At 42.2% G+C, this 19,274-nt stretch overlaps 1 protein-coding gene and 1 pseudogene across 1 annotated transcript; both read left to right on the forward strand.

The window, feature by feature from the left end:
* Nucleotides 1-5,161: 5,161 nt before the first annotated feature.
* LOC147642462 (uncharacterized) lies at nucleotides 5,162-5,698 on the forward strand. Its single transcript, XM_086810009.1, has one exon. It carries the CDS (start codon nucleotides 5,162-5,164, stop codon nucleotides 5,696-5,698), a length of 537 nt encoding a protein of 178 aa, XP_086666135.1.
* Nucleotides 5,699-6,122: 424 nt separating this feature from the next.
* On the forward strand, nucleotides 6,123-6,800 carry LOC147642463 (uncharacterized; annotated as a pseudogene).
* The last annotated feature ends 12,474 nt before the right edge of the window (nucleotides 6,801-19,274 follow it).

The raw sequence follows: 19,274 nt of genomic DNA on the forward strand, positions 1-19,274 counted from the left end.
CACATGTATTCGGGGCTTGTTCACATACTTTGAGCTTCATCGTGGTGGTTAGTGTGCCGTGTGGTTGATTTGGTGCATTTTGGGCGTTCACAGGCGCATCTTGGCCCTTGTTTAGTGTATTTTGGGCATTCACGTGCATATTTTTGGCCACTTGGTTTATTTTTGGGCGCTCTCACGCATATTTTTGGCCATTTGAGCATATTGGTGCTTTTTCCACACGCAGTGTGGCATTCTTGTGCATAGTTGGGGGTGTTTTCACACTTTCAGGCATTGGCGGGATGACATGGGGATCCATTATTACCTCTACCCCGCCTATGATCGCCGTGTTACCCACCATCATCGTCATCGACATCACTACGACTCCATCCCAGATGCTGATCCTGCGGCATCCGCTCATACCCTATTAGTCTGGCTTTATGCTCGTTATCTTGTTTTGCCATTTCATGTGAGGAGATCCATATCATTTGCCGAGTTCATATATACATTTGGCACATCGCGGCCTCAACCTCTAGATACTTATTCACCGACATCATGCTATGATAACACATCATATTCATGTCACATATGGATGTTTGAGCTTCAGATAATGTTGTTGCCTAGCTAGCTAGCTTAGACACTTATTTGATGAGGAGGATGTTTGTGCCAGATGGTCCATACATTCTACATATAGTGATTTTTTTGAGGATCTATGTGGTTATCTTTACATGGATGGTTTGGCATTGCTTGCATGGGATGATGTAGGTGGGGACTTGATTGAGTGCCCTACACTCATGAGCGGAGATGACTATATACATGAGGATGGATATCATGTTGACATGCATTCAGTAGATGATGATGATGTGGATAGTGATGATGATCATCATGTTGATGATGGTATTGTTGTTGACATATGTACACATGGTGATGGTCATACACACACATGTGATGACATTGATATATCACACCCACATACCTATGGATGATGTATCATGCACACATACACATGATGATATGGATGTATCACACACACATACACATGATGATAGTGATACACGTGCACATGTTGCCGCTAACATATATGCACATGATGATGATGTATGTGATAGTGATAGTGAGAGTGATGTGTGTGAGTCAGATCATGTGGGCATGATCTTGATGGGAGGGATGGCAACGAGCATTTCGAGCATTATGATTGTTGATACACCTATGTCTACCTACCTTCCAGTGACGTATTAGGCGATAGTGATGCATTAGCAGATCATAGTGATTCATTAGACTATCATGGGGATCAGCTCTTCACTAATGATACATCCATTGTAGTATGTGAGATTCGGGATGATGGTACACATGTTGATGAGCACATCATATATCATGAGGAGCATAGACCCGAGGTTCTAGTATTAGATGTGTTGGGCTACTCCTCTAGAGTTGTCACATGTGGAGAGATTTCAGATATATCATGAGGAGCATAGACCCGAGGTTCTAGTATTAGATGTGTTGGGTAACTCCTCTAGAGTTGCCACATGTGGAGAGATTTCGGATATAACCACTACTAGTTTTCATAGCATTCCTGGCAGCATTCATGTGTGGATCGAGTTGTTTTGATTGAGCAATCAGGGATAGTGCATGAGATTAGTGGTGATTTTATAGAGGTGAGACATCGTAGGAGTATGCATATTGATCATATTTTTAGCATATCCTGTGTCAGCGGAGTGTTCTCTGGAGTGTGATTGTTCGCAATGTAAGTCCAGTGAGCCTGCGGCAATGGCAGTTACACGTTCAAAGGCAAGGCTTAAACCACCGTTGGATTGGGAAGCACAGAAGGAAGTTCGAGATGAGGTAGCGGATGAAGTGGAGCAGTCCGGAAAGGAAGAAATGACATCTGGACAGAAGCAAAAGCAGCTCAAGATAGTGGGGAGTTCAGAATTAGCATCAGGGGCATTGTTTGAGGAACTACTGAATACTCCTATGCTGTTTACATTGGATCAGTTGCTTTCATTGGTTCCAACTTTTAGGGACAGACTTTATTAACAAGAAAGTCAACCATTCCTGACATTCCGAGTGCATTGAAGGAGTGTTGGGACTTATCAAATTAGTCCAGATGATGTGGATTTTACTATCCCAACTGTGAAGCTGGAATTTGATGGTCGTTTGTTTTCTGATGTTCTGTTAGATGGGGGATCCAGTGTGAATATTTTGTCTGAAGCTGAATTTTCAAGGATGGCGGATGTTAAGCTTGAGCCTGCACCATTCCAAGTGTGGATGGCGGATCAGCGGAGAGTACAGCCAATTGGGATGTTGCGAGGTCAAATCCTCAAGGTGCATGGATTGCCATTTCAAGCAAATTTTATTGTTTTGAAGATGCAAGATGCAGGGAATGCTTATTCAATGCTATTAGGGAGATCGTGGTTTAAGACCGCAAAGCTTAAATAGGATTGGGAAAGGAATGAAGTGATTTTGAAGAAAGGTAAACATTCTGTAAGGATTCCAATGACTGCAAAGAAGAAATTGTCAACGTCAGTAAAGCCAATGATGGCTCAGACAATTAATTTGGCTGATGAAGTTGAAGATGATAAAGAAGCATGTTTTATGGAGGCAAATCCTACTGTCGTTCCAATATTTGAAGTTGATGTGGAAAGGATTGTGGAGAAGTATGTTTTTCAGGAGGATTCTGCAAAGTCCGATAGGAAGTCATCTGTTAAGTCAAGTGAAGTGGATACAGGTCAGGGATCAATTCAGGAATTAGGAGTCAGTTCTGTCTCCAAGATGAAAGAGGATTTGGAGTATTTAGATGATGAAGTGCCACCCAAAGAGGCAATAACCAGAGCTGAGTTTCTATATGAAAAGTTGATGGAAAAGGTGTCAAGAGTGAAAGAAGATGATTTGCAGGAGTTGAATCTGGGATCTAAAGTTAATCTAAAAGTGGTCAAAGTCAGTGTCAATTTGGATGAGAGGTTTAAGGTGGATCTTAAGAGGTTGCTGCAAGAGTTCATTGATGTGTTTTCCTAGGATTATTCGGATTTGAAGGGCATGGATCCGGAGGTGTATAAACACCAGATCAATCTGAAGGAAGATGCGGTGCCGGTGATTCAGCAACGTTATAGAATGAATCCAAATTATGCAAAGCAGGTGAAGGAAGAGTTGGATAAGCTTTTGCAAGTAGGTTTCATTATACCAATAGATCAGGTAGAATGGTTGTCACCAATAGTTGTCGTACCAAAGAAGTCTAGCAAAATCCGAGTGTGTGTGGATTACAGGAAATCGAATGCGGCAACTGCTGATCCATTTCCATTGCCGTTTATGGATTCAATCTTGGATGATGTCGTAGGCCATGAAATGTATAGTTTTCTTGATGGTTTTTCAAGATATAACCAGATCCGGATGGTGGAGAAAGATGTTGCTAAAATCGCATTTATAACAGAATGGGGTGCATTTGCATATACAGTGATGAGTTTTGGATTGAAGAATGGGCCACCATCGTTTTCCAAAGCAGCTTTCAAAACTTTTGAGCCATATTTGACGGAATTCATGCGGATTTTCATGGATGATTTTTCTGTATTTGGCAAGAAGGCAAAACACTTGGAGTATCTTAGGAAATGTTTGGAAAGGTGTCGGCTGTTTCGGATGTCTCTGAATCCATACAAATGTGCAATTGCAGTGCAAAGAGGAAAGCTGTTAGGTCACATCATCTCTGAAGAAGGTATGCCAATTGACTCTGACAAAATTAGTGCAATTCAAAAAGCAGTAGCACCTGACAATTTGAAGGCAGCATCAAGATTTATGGGGCAGATAAAGTGGCACAATAGGTACTTGAGGTATCTTGCAAATGTCACTGCACCTTTGACTCATTTGACAAAGAAGGATGTTGAGTTTGTATGGGGAGACGCTCAGGAGAAGGCATTTCAGGTTATGAAGAAGATGCTTGTTGTTTCTCCTATCATTCAACCACCAAATTGGCAGTTGCCATTTCATGTGTTTGTAGATGCGTCGGATATGGCGATCGGAACTGTTTTGATGCACGAGAAGATCCACGGCGGGTGGTTTCGACCAGTGTACTATGCAAGTCGGATGCTGAAACCGGCTGAAAAGAATTACACAGTTATTGAGCGAGAAGCTTTAGGAATGATTTTTGCATTGGAGAAATTTCGGCATTACTTGCTTGGGAACAAATTAATTTTTCATATTGATCACCAAGCGCTGATTTTTTTAGTGAAGAAGCCAAAGTTGGAAGGCAGATTGGCAAGGTGGATGCTTTTGCTACAGGAATTTGACTATACGGTGTTGCATACACCAGGGAACAAGCTTACAGTAGCGGATTACCTTAGCATATTGGAAAATATGCAAGAGATGCCTGGGGTGTCGGATCAGCTTCCGGATGCAAAATTATTTCATGTACAGGGACAAGAGTTTGACAACTGGTATGATCAAATGTTCCAGTTTTTGACAGATGGAGTTTTGCCTTCTAGTATGTTAACAGATCAGAAGAAGAAATTTGCATTGAGAAGCAGACCATTTTTTATTATTGTTGGTGCAGTATACGGGAAGGGACAGGATCAGATCATCAGGAGATGTGTTCCGGATGAGGAGCAAAGAGCTATTTTGTAGGAGGCACATTTTAGAGCAGCTGGAGGACATTTTTCAGGAGAGATTACAGGACGGAAAATAATGCAAGCCGGTTTGTGGTGGCCATTGTTGCTCAAGGATGCACATCAGTTTGCCAGGGAGTGTCTGCAATGTCAGAAGATTAGGCAGCCAACCTCAATGGATAGGATGCGAACCACCCCGTTTTGCCACTTGAACCATTTCAAAAATGGGGGCTGGATTTTGTTGGACCCATAAAGCCAAAGGCAAGGAGAACTGGTGCACGATATATTCTGGTGGCAACGGATATTACGCCATAAAGTGGGTGGGAGCATTACATTTAAGAGATAATAAAGCGACTAGTGTGGCGCCAGGTTTTTGTACAAACACATTATGACAAGGTTTGGATGTCCCATAGAGCTGGTGTCAGATCAGGGTGTGCATTTCTTGAATTCAGTCATTGAAGAATTGACAACTAAGCATATGATTTTGCATTAGAAATCCACTCCGTATCCGCAAGCAAATGGGCTGGCAGAGAGTACAAACAAGGTGCTTGTGAGAATTTTGAAGAAGATTGTTGCAGAAAATCAATCCGATTGGGATGACAAGCTGGATTCTGCACTATGGTCATTCCGGGGGGACAGCATATAAAGTCGTCACTGGGATGACACCTTTCAAGCTGGTTTATGGTATAGAAGCTGTTGTTCCAATGGAATATGTGGTTCCTAGTTTGTGGCTAGTAGTTCAGCATAGGTTAAGCCCTGAGGATTCAGTTTTGCATCGGCAAATGGAGTTGCTGAGACTAGAGGAGGATCGGATCCGGAGTGCTTATGCAGTGGAGATAGCTCAGAATAGAAAACATGCATGGTTGTCAAGACATGTGAAGTTTAAAATTTTCAAGAAAGATGATTGGGTGATGTTATATAATTCCAAGTTGGGGCCGCATCCGGGTAAGTTAAAATTGAGATACTTTGGGCCTTACCAGATTGTTGAAGAGTTGGGGCAAGGCACCTTCAGGTTGAGAGATGTGTTTGGAACTCCGGTAGTGAAACCGGTTAATGGCTTCAGGCTGAAAAAGTTTTATGGGAAGGTTCCAGAGATTCCTCATTGGATGGTAAATAAGGCTGAGGAGATATGAGTTAAATGGATTGAGGTTGCTCCATATGTGTCAAGGGAAGTCCAGGCGGATTTCTTGGATTGTGAAGAAAGCAGTGGGGCTGGCTGGTCGGATAGTTGCAACGGATTCCGGAAGGTGTGTGGCAGGCGGATTGCAGAGCGGAATGATTTTTTGCAGTTGGGCCGCCCAGAGCCATTCTGTCATTTGAAGAGTCATCCGATTGCAGCATCGCGTGCGCTAAGGGAAATTCTTAAACTGCGGGATCTTATCCATGTTAGTGTGAGTCGACTTGAGTTGGGTGCATTTTTTGAGGAAGGTCATTATGGGGGCGACTCACCTAACCGGCCACCATGATAAAATTGCATGCAGTCAGTTTGCCCTTTTCGCTCAAGCATGCAAAACATCCTCGCAAGCAATCTCACTAGTACTTAGCGCCCTCGCCAAAATGTTTTCTGACAGTTTAAGGCTTAAGCAGGCCGAGAGTGCCTTGGAGCTCACTAGCGAGTCTATGATGCAGACGCGCTCCATGCGGATTGCTATGGACGAGCTGTTACGTCCTAGAAGGGAAGGTTTGCGAAGAGAGTGAGGAAGCTGAATCTGGCGGGGATGATGCAGTAGAGGAAGTAGAGGTGGAAGGCAAGTTGGATGTGCATGATAAGGACACAGAATCATGGCTCCGCCGGGTTGGCCTTTATGAATATGCTTGTTTGCCATGGGAGCAGTGGGAAAAGAATGAATTTGCAAAGCAGCAGCTTGGGCATCTGCGGGAAAACGCAGGCTATATTGTGGATGATAAGGAGGTTACACCAAGCTGGTCGTCGTAGAGGTTTTCAAGGTGCTGCATAATCCGAGCCAGCGGCGGGTGAAGAAGATTACACATGCTAGTATGCGCTCGGAGTTCGGCGCACCAGAGGGATCTAGGTCGTACTACATGGTCAGAAATTGTGGTAAGCTCCGCAGTACTCACCTCTTTTGGTACCTTGATAGAGTTTGTCTATTGGCCAAATCCGCTTACATGTCCAAGGAGGCCTTTGCGCCCGTCTTTCATGCGGAGCACGGGTCTAAGATAGACTGGGCATCTTTTATTTTCGACCGGTTTGCAGTTGTCAAAGCCCAAGGATAAGCACAGATCTCCCTCGGTGACAAAACTCTCACCCTATTTGTCAGCTCTTTTTTCTTATGTTTTGAATGTGCCTTTGGCATCATCAGTGCCAAAAGTGAGTTTATTTAAAGGGTTGGAACAAGGGCAGGTAAGTGCTGTTAAGAAGTCTGGAAAACAGTGTCTTTTGATAAAGGGAAGAGTGGTGTGCGTTTGGGATCACAGGAGCATGAAGGAAGTCCTGGTTTGCCACAAGGTGTAGGCAAGTTGTCCTTGTTTCCTCAACCGCCGATGGCATCTAAGTCGGAGGCACGGAGGAGGTCTATTATATTCTTTCCAAAGAAAGTGGGGGAGAGTTCACAGTGGAGATGACCCCAAGTATGCAGGCTGTTAATATCACTCCATTAGCACAGAGGCCTAGTCAGAGGTCATCTGGGATCTTTTCTGTCCAACACGCATTGCAGAGTTTGTCAGACTTGAATTGTTTCATCAATAATCAGGAGCTATGATTGTCGATGGGGAATCTAAAAGGGTGGATAGCCAAAGGTTGGAGATGTTGGAGAGAGAGGTTAAAACATTGAGGATCAAGGTAGAAGAGCGGCTGAATGAAAGGAAAGTGTTGCAGGAGGAAATGGTACGTGTGGAGACAGAAATGCAAGGTCGGTATTTGGAGTTGCTTGGGGCTGCACATGACTTTGGAAGTTGGGCAGATGGTTTGAAAGCAGCGACATAGTGTCAATTTCATGAGACAGAGGACAAGATAACTCAGCTTCTTGCAGAGAATAATTTTATGCGGAATCGGTTAACACCATTGGCGGAGTTAGAGAAGGCTACTCTGGGTGACCAGAGCGTCACTGGGGTTTTGGTGTCAGATGCTGATGCAGATTCACTGCGCTCAGAGGTTTTTGAGTATGTAAAGGAGCTTTGGACTCAAACCTCTCAGTTGTTTCAGGAACATCTAGCATTACCTATTGATAAGTTTAAAGTCTGGTTTGAACCTGCGGGGGAGCAAGCTATTCGGATGGAGAATATGGAGCTGAAGACCAAAATTGCTGAGTTGGAATTGCAGATGGAGATAGTACAGAAGGAAGGAATGCTGAAGAGGGGACTCAGTTTGTCTTCGGAAACTGTGGATGAGTAGGGAGATGGTTACAAGGAGTCCGAAATGGTTGGTGTTGAGAAGGCCGTGGAGTTCAGTAGTGATAAGGCAGCGGAATTGATTGTAGTGGAAGCATAAGAGGAAAGCGGAAAGGCAAGTGCAGAAGTAAAAGTAGTGGATTTGGTGGATCAAGCAAGTGGCTGACTGGATCAAGGGACTGTGGGTTCAAGGTCAGCCGTTGGCTCAAGCCACCGAGCTGTGCCAAGTGTTTGGGGTAGACTTTAGGCGGATTATTTATCAAGTTCTATATAGGGATTTTTGGTATTTTCGGAAGTTGGTTAGTTTTGGGATCTTGGAAGGTAGAGAGTCGTGGGAAGTCTATATAGCTGGAGCCGTTTTGTTTAGTGATACACGAATAGGGTTCTTGGCGGATTTTATGTGTAGCTATGGCGGATTCTGTAATGGCAATATAGTTGACAGAACTTATTCTAGTCATTTTCATTCTGTATTCCGTGTTTTGAGAGTAGTGCAAGTGCAGCTGTTTTGTGTGAGACATGTGTGTAGAGTTGTAGTGAATTTTCGAAGTAAGATGAAACTGTGTTGGTTTGTCAGAGTGAGTGTCATTGTGAAGTGTCAAACCTAGAAATGGAGAAATACTGCTCTGCTCAAGCAACAATAAACAAAAACCAAGTGGGATTCTAAGAGAAAAAAGTGTATCTTCTTGCCCAGGGTAGAGTATGGAGTCAATCAGTTACTATACCACCCAGAGGAAAAGAAGATAACTGTTAGTAGTAATGTGGTGTTTACGGAGCAGCCTCAAACAATGATGTGTTGGTAGTGATCTGGTGTTTGAGGAGCAGTCTTTCTTAGCTAGAGGAGAAGGCTCCATCCACACTATCCTTCAAAGAAGAAGCCCACCAACAAACATAACCACCAATGATAGTACTAACTCCACGAGAGGCGGATTTATGATTTTGAAGAAGAGAAGCTTGCAATTTGGGAGGGGGGGTATCCTAACTGGGTGATATATATATATATATATATATATATATACTTAAATACAGTGGACTAAAATCTTTTTTTTTTTAAGAACAACGTTTTCAAACACATGACCCATGACTCTCTTTCTCTCTCATTGGCATCCCACACACGTATTACTCTTAAAAAACCACAAAAACAAAATATTGGCAGCAGGAGCCTTTTCTCGCCCCATGAAAGGTATTGATGTGTCCACTCTGTGGAAGCACACTCATCCAGCTCCCCCATGCAGCATGCCAGATAGAGAAGATATTGTACACGCTTACCTTTCCAAGTTCCAAAAGGGCCGTAAATGTTGTGGAAACGGCCAATTCGGCCCCAAAATCTTTAGTGTAATGCTTGCACAATTCCTCAGAAGCCAACTTCTCCAAACCATACGCGTCTTGAGGCTGCAATAGATGAAAGAGCACCCTCTTCCAAAACCTTAGGTAGCTGGAAAGAGGACATGCCTTGAGAGCTAAAGTGCGGCATTAAACAAACCTGGGTGTGCGCAAATTAATTTACCCACCTCAGCAGGCCATGCGTCTGACTCCTTCAAACTGACATTAGTTTCGAGCTGCTTTAGATGCAAGTACTGGATGCATAGAAGAATCTGTTCTCGACCAAGCAAAAGCAAGAGGGTAAGAGCAGTGTTCTTCTGGGTTGAGTAATTGTGTTGTCCAGTTGGTAGTAAAAGGAGGCTATGCAGGTGCCGGGGCCTATCCCTAAATAAAACCAGAGATATAGAACTACCTTGCAAAATGGAACTAATAGTAACCACCATACATACACACGAGTGAAAAGATCCAGATGCATGTGATAACGGAGCAGAAGAACAGCGTTTCACCTCTTGACGCCGTTGATGCGAGATGCCTCTAAATCTCCATAATAGCTGCCTCCTGCGGGACGAAGTTCATTGGGTGCCATAGCTCTCGAGTCTCGCTGGCTCGTTGGTAATATGCACCAGTCGCGCGTGTGTACTTTTACGAGAGAGAGAGAGAGAGAGAGAGAGAGAGAAAAAAGAGAGTGAGGCACTAAAGTGTCGTACCTGATCACGAGAAAACAGTTTTGTGATGGTGTTACATCATTCGAGACCACCATGTTGTTTTCTAATGAACCTCTTAACTGCTTATGCCTTAAGGAAGTAGCGAATCGGTCCTCTAGACCAAGACGACAAAGCTAATGACAAAAGCGTTTCTCTGCTAGAGTCTCAGAGAGGAGCATGCTCGTCTCTGACCCTGGCTCGAAAAACAAAAACAAACATCTTAAGGACTTGTCGAGACACATTACAAGATAATGGGAGAGAAAGGTTCAAGATGAACTAGAAATAATGCATGTTATTTTCTCTAGCCTTTATTGAATTTTCTTACAATTGTAATGTGTTAAGCCTTATGAGTGGCATCCCTTATCTGACAATTGTGATGGATACAATAGATGTGTAAAACCCCTTATAATCATTTGCCTTACTATTCTCGCACATATAAAGCTAGATAATTGCATTATGATATGCTAAAAGAGGTGAATGATAAGTTGATATAAATTTAGTGGGATTTACTTGCACAGATGCCAAGTCTTCCCCTTATCTCTTTTATGAACAACAACCTTTTTTATGACAAGGTAGCCTTTTTGTTCTAACTTGTAACATTTTCTCCTATTAAAAAAACATCATTTGCTCCTACTTAAAAAACATCATTTTTTCCTACTAAAAAAACATCATTTAAAAAAAGTTATTACAATGGAATTCAAATATTAACACTGGTTAATGTGTCGTTGGGTCACACTTATAAAATATACTCTCTCTCTCTCTCTCTCTCTCTCCCTCTCTCCCTCTCTCTCTCCCTCTCTCGATTTTATACATTGTATCATTGTTTGTAAGGTACATGAAGACATTCCTTTCTCTCTCTCGATTTTATACATTGTATCATTGTTTGTAAGGTACATGAAGACATTCCTTACATCTTTTTGAAAACTGAAAAATAATATTGAATATGCAAAATAATATGAAACTTTCACATCTTTCTTGAATGCTAAATACTATCCAAGGTTATTCTTACATGCTTACTTTTTTAAAGCAAAAAATGTACATGCATATAATTCAGTCCCCTTAGGAAATTCAAGAAGAAAACCCTTGGCCCTCTCACTCACAAGGTTTGGTGAAGTTGGTGAAGACCTAGTACCTATGAAGTAGACAACATGTATTTCTTGTTGGAATTAGGGTTGCAGGAAAGCACACAAAGCTTAGAGAAGAAGAAGCAAGAATGCACACAACACACAGTGTATTAGATTGTGTCAATGTACAAAGATAAGTTTGCCCTAGAAGGATGGGCGTATATACAAGCCGGGAAAAAAACCTCCTAAGGAGGGAAAAAGTGCCCCGGCGGTCCTAAGTGTGTTCACACACATCACTGCCTATATATATGGCAACAAATCTTCCTTGGGAGTGATGGTGTGAACGAGAGCTGGCACTCATGTATAGGGAAGTGCCATGCCCGAAGTAGATCAGTCCACAAAGGGGAGCAAGCCCAAAGCTTTGCGGAAAGCTTCAAACTTCTCACGAGGAAGCGCCTTTATGAAAAGATCGGCGAGGTTGTCCTGTGTTGGCATATATGCCAAGCTGATCTCTCCTGCTGAGAGTCTCTCCCTGATATAGTGATAATGCACCTCAATGTGCTTTGTGTGAGCATGAAAAACTGGGTTTCTCGTAACTGCCAATGCGCTCTGACTGTCAGTGTAGATAGAGGTGGCAGCAGACTCCTGTCCAACACCCAAGTCAGCCACATAAGCCGTTTGAGGCACACACACTCAACCGTAGCTGTGAAAGCTGCCCTCAGCTTCACAACTAGAAGTGGCCACAGTAGGTTGCTTCTTGCTCAACCAAGATATGCATGAGCTACCAAGTATGAAACAAAAACCACTTGTGGACACTCTTGTATCATAGCAACCAGCCCAATCTGAGTTCGAAAAAGCATGTAAATCTGGCGGCACAACGATCCCCCCTTGGGATAAAACAACCCAAGATGCATGGTGCCACTCAAGTAGCAAAAGATGCGTTTAACTCTGCCTTCCAATGCTGAGACCCTGGGCTATGCATAAACCTGCTCACCTGTGAGACTGCAAACTGAATGTCCGGCCTCGTAATGCATACATAAATGAGGCAACCAACAGCTGTCTGATAGAGTGTGACATGAAAGTGATCTCCAGCATCATGAAGACTCAACTTCAAACCTGTCTCCATTGGAGTAGCAATAGGCTTGCAGTCTTCAAGGCCAAATCTCCGCAACAATGTCTCAATATACTTTGTCTCACACAAAGCAATACCTCCATCACACTGCTTAAATTGTATCCCCAAATAATGATGCAAATGCCCCAAATCTGACATCTCAGAAGAGGCATTCAAATCAACCTTAAAATCAGCAATATGACTGTCATTTGGTCCTGTGAGCAACATGTCATCAACATAGAGAGCAATGATTAGATGTACATCATCCACACGTTTAACATACAAAGTGCTTTCTGCTGGACTATTCTGAAAACCATGTGTAGTCAAATATGTATGTATCTTTTCATACCAAGCTCGTGGAGCTTGCTCGTGGAGCTTGATTAGATGTACATCATCCACACGTTTAACATACAAAGTGCTTTCTGTTGGACTATTCTGAAAACCATGTGCAGTTAAATATGTATGTATCTTTTCATACCAAGCTCGTGGAGCTTGCTTTAAACCATACAAAGCCTTTTTCAACGTGCACACTTTGTTTTCCTGTCCTCTTTGAGCAAAACCACGAGGCTACGATACATACACCTCCTCATGCAAATCTCCATTCAAAAATGCAGTCTTTATGTCCAGTTGATGTACATTCCAACCATTATGAGCTACCAATGCACAAATGCTACGAATGGTAGTCATACGACAAGTGGGAGCAAAGGTCTCATCAAAATCAATGCCCTTTTCTTGAGCATAACCCTTTGCAACAAGTCTAGCCTTATAGCGATCAACACTGCCATCTGGCTTTCGTTTCAACTTAAAAACCCACTTACATCCAATGACCTTTTTACCAATAAGTAAATCACACAAAGACCATGTACCATTCTTCATTATAGCATCATATTCACTTTGCATTGTAGCCAACCAATTTTCTAATTTTTGTGCCTCATCAAATGAAAGAGGTTCTTCCTCTTCACACATACTAGACACAACCAAAGCATAACAATCTGATGCATAATGCATAAGAGGCATGCTGAAAACCTGAACGAGTACGACTAGAAATAGGTGCATCAATTTTACTATAATGCAAGGTTTGCACCAGCCATTTAGGCATACTTCTAGCCTACTCATTTTCAGCCCTATCCTCATAAATTACATCCTGTAAATCTGCATCAGAAATAGGCTGATCTATGATGTCGTTTGAAATCTGCATAGGCTGAATATTTGCCTCATTAGGACTTACATTTGAATTCCCACCTGTAAACAGAGGCAACAACATATCAAGTACATCCCGTGAGCTCACACATGTCTCTTTGGTACATGATAACAAAGGCTGCACAGCATCTTCCACAAAAACAACATCTCGACTAATCAAGATACGCTTTGACTGCGGATGATACAATCTGTAACCCTTGCTCTCAGCACTGTAACCAACAAAAATGCATTTGACAGCCTTATCATCTAATTTTTTACATTGTTGCACAGGCACTAAAGCATAGGCCAAGCAACCAAAGACACGCAAGTGACCAATAGAAGGCTTCCTGCCATGCCAAGCTTCGTATGGAGTAACAGACTGCAAGGCCTTAGTGGGACACCTGTTGAGTACATATGCAGCACACATAACAGCCTTAAGCCAAAACGCATGTGGCGAAGCTTGGCTCTTGACCATACATCGTGCCATCTCCATAAGTGACCTGTTTTTCCTCTCAGCAACACCATTTTGCTGAGAGGGGTATACGGCACTGTACATTGGTGTTTTATCCCACGACTAGCCAGAAATGCATCAAACTCTTTAGACATATACTCCCTCCCTCGATAAGAACGGAGGGTGCCCACAGTACAATTGGATACATTTTCAACCATAAGCAAAAACTATTTGAAGCACAAAAACACTTCGAACTTTGCCTTCATTGGATATACCCATGCATGCCTTGAGTAATCATCAATGAAAGTCATGAAGTACAAGTGTTTACCAAATGACGGAGTTTGCATAGGCCCACATACACATCCCTATGTACAAGTTGCAATTTGTGAGTGGCCCGCACAGAACCATCCTTTGGAAATGCAGAACACTGCATTTTGCCCAAAATACAGTCTTCACAAACATGTTTTAATGGTGCCTCAAGAGGGGGCAATGAAGCAACCATATCAAATTTTTACAAACGCAGCAAACTAGCGAAGTTCAGATGACCAAAACGAGCATGCCATAGTTTTGCATCTGAAACTCCCTTTTCATCAGAAACTACATTTGCTGAATCTTCCACACACTTGTCAAGAATTGAGCCTATACAGCCCACGAAACAAGGTGCTAGATGCAATAATCGTATCACCAGAAGTCAAATCATGAATAGTACATCTGTCATCCACAAATTTGACTACAAGTCCAAGTCTAGCAAGCGCAGAGATAGACAATAGATTCTTCTTTATCCCTGGCACATAAAAAGCATCTGAAAGTGTGAAAGCACCGCCATTTGCAGCAGTAAGCATAATTTTACCAACGCCCTTCACTGGGTAAGAAGTATCTACTGGGAGAGAATAAAGGGTAGCATGAGAAGATTTACGAGGTGTGGAGATATTCTGGGAAGAGGTGGAGAGAATCAAGCAAAAGAGGTGGAGAGAATCAAGAAAAAGAGGTGGAGTGAATTAAGGCGAAATCAGTGGGATTAGATGCTTGGATGTAAACTCTATAAATTGAGGCATTGACCTAATGAGAATTTGCTGGTTTTTGATTACCCATGCCTACATTAAGCTATCAGTTAATTGCTCACTAATCATATCTTAATTATCGTCTAATCTCTTTGTTAATTATGTTGATTCTAGCATTTGATCCACCATAGCTCATCACATTGCTGCAAATTTAACATGGTATCAGAGCCTAGCCTAGAATCCATCAATTTATGACCCCATTATCTTGCTAATCACTTGGATAATTAGGATTAGTGGATAATTAAGTTTTTACCTCTTTTTTCAATTAGCCTCTGTACCCCCAGCTGGTGGAGAAGCCCTCTCTCCCTTCATACATCAAATTAGCCCAAACCACTTTAGCCAAGCATAGCTATAACCCTTGTGCTCTAGTCCATTCAAACAAAAGCTCAAACTGCAGCGCACACAGCAGTTCTACGCGATTTTGCAGGCACATGTTTTCTGAAGGAAAAATAAGATCTCTGCTGCTCCATATGTAATGGGTCTAATTCCTCTTGGCCCTAGGAGTTTTCAAGGGTACTCTACAAGCTGGTGAAGACAGATTTGGATTTGATCAAGTCTACAGTGAGATCCAAGCTCTTCATCAAATCTGTAGGTGATTTGGTAAAACAGAGATTAAGCATTCAATGTTTGGTCAAATCTTGTGTTTCTTGGCTTAATCCTCTACTAGACTAATTGCTATTCATGGCCTTGAAAGGATTTGAGCTCATTTGAACTCTAAGGCCTCACATCTGGACTCCCTGCATACTCTGTTTTCTGCACACAAAACAGAGGATTAATTTACTAATCAGTGATTAATCAATACTAATGACTATATTTTGGTACAATTGAGGGTTCAAATTAACCATTAGGTATCTGATACAGATCCCTATAGCTTCAGATTGCAATTCGGAGATGGTTTGACACTCCAATCATTCCGTACAGATTTGTTACCCTTGGTTTAATGTAATTTCTGGTAAAATTATGCTGATAAATTTGTGGTAATCATCATCTTGCATTTAACCCACACACAAATTCAAGTTATTCACAGCCAGAGTTGCATTTGGGAATGTGCATAAGAATGAATGCTATATGCATTATGTATTGGGCACACATGGGTGATTACATGGGCACACGGGTGATTACATCATTGTAAAAATGGGATCAGACACTGCCCTTGTCCAGAATAAGGCAAGAGGTAAGACCTCCCACATAGATTTGGGTTTGCATTGCACAATGACACAAGATAAACATCAAAAGCCCAAAAGAATTGTCAACAATATATTAAAACATGTTGCTCACATGGAGCAAGAACTGATGGACAAGCTCGTGGCCCCAGCCATGAAAGAAGAAGAACATCTCTTTCCAAGAGGAGGATCAACAACGAGAAGAAGAGCTAGAGGTAGCATTGAAGGAAGACATGGACGCATGAAGAGAAGCTTCCACAACAAGAAGACTGAAAGAAGAGGAAGTCATGGACGCGTGAAGAGAAGCTGCCATGACAAGAAGACTGAAGACAAGAGAAGATGTGAGGCTTCAAGAAGTGAGGAGCCATGTGAAAATCTCAGAGAGAGAGACAGAGAGACAGAGAGAGAGAGAGAGAGAGAGAGAGAGAGAGAGAAACCCCACAACCCAATGTAACCTGCCCCAACAGAGTAAAACCACCTCTGAGCCACCAATGATGTAGGCCATGTGGTAGATGTATGTGTGACAATTTAGTCAAGGTCATGGGCACTTGTAGTAGCCTTGGACACATAGAGAGAGAGAGAGAGTGTGTCAAGGACTATGAGTTTAGGGACTTGAGGCACTGGTCGCGGACTATCAAGTAAGAAGGAAACTTGGTATTAGTCAAGGTCATGGGCACTTGTAGTAGCCTTGGACACATAGAGAGAGAAAGAGAGTGTGTCAAGGACTATGAGTTTAGGGACTTGAGGCACTGGTCGCGGACTATCAAGTAAGAAGGAAACTTGGTATAGGGTCCAGGTGTGCTAGGATTATTCACTTGAGGGAAGGTGTGCTAGGCACTGGTCGTGGACTATCAAGTAAGAGGGAAACTTGGTATAGGGTCCAGGTGTGCTAGGAGTATTCACTTGAGGGGAGGTGTTGAAATATACAAGTGAATAGGGTGTGTGCGGGAACAAGCCCTTGGCAAGAGGCTGTAAAAGAGAATCTGTAAATGTGAGAGAAGCTGTGAAACGATGAGAAGTATCTATTGGGAGAGAATAAAGGGTAGCATGAGAAGATTTAGGAGCTATGGAGATATTCTGGGAAGAGGTGGGGAGAATCAAGCAAAAGAGGTGGAGTGAATCAAGGAGAAGTCAGTGGGATTAGATGCTTGGATGTAAACTCTATAAATTGAGGCATTGGCCTAATGAGAATTTGCTTGGATGCTTGGATGTAAACTCTATAAACTGAGGCATTGGCCTGATGAGAATTTGCTGGTTTTTTATTACCCATGCCTACATTAACCTATCAGACTAATCATGTCTTAATTATTATCTAATCCCTTTGTTAAAGATGTTGATTCTAGCATTTGATCCACCATAGCTCATCACATTGCTGCAAATGTAACACTCCCTACTTTGCAAATCATGTATGTATGTGTAAAAGAATTCACTATGGTACAATAAAATGTCATCTTTAACGTAATGGTGTCCTTCACTATTTTACAAGCTCATTAAGTAAGATTCACCATGCTTTCAATCGTCTTGAGCACATTAAACTTTCTTTGCATTGCATTTACTTTTTGTGGGTTGGTTAACATGGCCGAGACCTACGTCCACACCGATCGTGGGTACTATATATACACTAGTTTGGCAACCTTAGTTTATCATCGTGTTCATTGTGTTCAAGAACCCTTGTAAGTAAGACATCCATTTTCTAGAGTCTATCGCCTGTAAAGCTCCTTACATAAAGCACATAGGTGGTAGGGTGCAAGAATCTCACGATTGGGGAGATGGCACGAATTGTTCTCAAAGGAAAAGGATTATATAATTCTCTTTGGGCCGAGGCACTTAATACTACAGTGCATAGTGTATATCCTTAACATGATTTACACAAAGGAAGTTAAGGGGATGATACCTTAAGAATCTTATTCAGGTAAGAAAGCCTCAATTTCATATTTTAAAACATTTGGTTGTGATTGTTTTGTGCATATTCTAGACTCATCTAGAACCAAGTGGGATTACAAGAGTAGGAAGTGTATCTTCTTAGGGTATAGTATGGAGTCAAACAATTACTGACTATACCACCTAGAGGCAAAGAAGATAATTGTCAGCAGCAGTGATGTGGTGTTTGAGGAGCAGCCTCAAATAATGATGTGTGAGTAGTGTTGTGGTGTTTGAGAAGTAACCTTAAATAGTGATGTGTTAGTAGTGATGCAGTGTTTGAGAGGCAACCTCAAACAATGATATGTGAGGAGTTACACAAAGGCAGTTAAGGGGATGACACCTCAAGAAGTAAGAAACCCTCAGTTCCATATTTTAAAACGTTTGGTTGTGACTATTTTATGCACATTCCATATTCATATCCAAAACCAAGTGGGATTCCAAGAGCAAAAAGTGTATCTTCTTGCCCAGGGTAGAGTATGGAGTCAATCAGTTACTATACCACCCAGAGGAAAAGACGATAACTGCTAGCAGTGATGTGGTGTTTACAGAGCAGCCTCAAACAATGATGTGTTGGTAGTGATGTGGTGTTTAAGGAGCAGTCTTTCTTAGCTAGAGGAGAAGGCTCCATCCACACTATCCTTCGAAAAAGTAGTCGACCAGCAAACACAACCACCAGTGATAGTACTAACTCCACGAGAGGTGGATTTATGATTCCAAAAAAGAGAAGCTTGCAATGGGGGGGGGCTATCCTAAATGGGTGAAGAAGATTTTACATTAGAAAATGCAACAAATAATAACAAAAGAACCTGCAGTTGTTTGTAGATCCAAGAGAATAGACGATCAGAAGAGGGCCTCCGCTCATATTGTCAATATGGCCTTGATGGCAAAGATAATAAAAGTATAGGAGCCAGCCCGCCAGCTTGGAGAAAGCATTAGCAAATCCAAACTAGAGAGGAGTCATGGATTGAAAGTATGACTCAATTTTGAGAAACCACACTTGAGATCTTATGGATCGTCTTATAGAAAGGGAAGGTGATTGGCACCAAGTGTGTTTAGAAGGCCAAGTAGAACTTTGATAGTACTTTGGATAAGTACAGGGCAAGGCTCATGGTGAAGGGTTTTGCACAGGCCAAAAGGTTCAACTTTTAAGAGACATTCACCCCCATAGCTAAATTGACCACTATTCGCACAATCCTAGCCTTGGATAAGTACAAGTCTAATGGCACTTTGTATAAGTACAAGGTAAGGATGTGGTGAAGGGTTTTGCATCGGTCAAAGGGTTTGACTTTTAGGAGACATTCACCCCCTAACTAGATTGACCACTATTCACATAGTCCTACCTTGGCCTCTCATAGGCTGATATTGCAAATAGATGTGAAGTCAAT

Source organism: Cibotium barometz, chromosome 1 (assembly GCF_041138505.1).
Source record: "Cibotium barometz isolate CiBa-2024 chromosome 1, ASM4113850v1, whole genome shotgun sequence".
In the NCBI taxonomy this organism is placed as follows: Eukaryota; Viridiplantae; Streptophyta; class Polypodiopsida; order Cyatheales; family Cibotiaceae; genus Cibotium; species Cibotium barometz.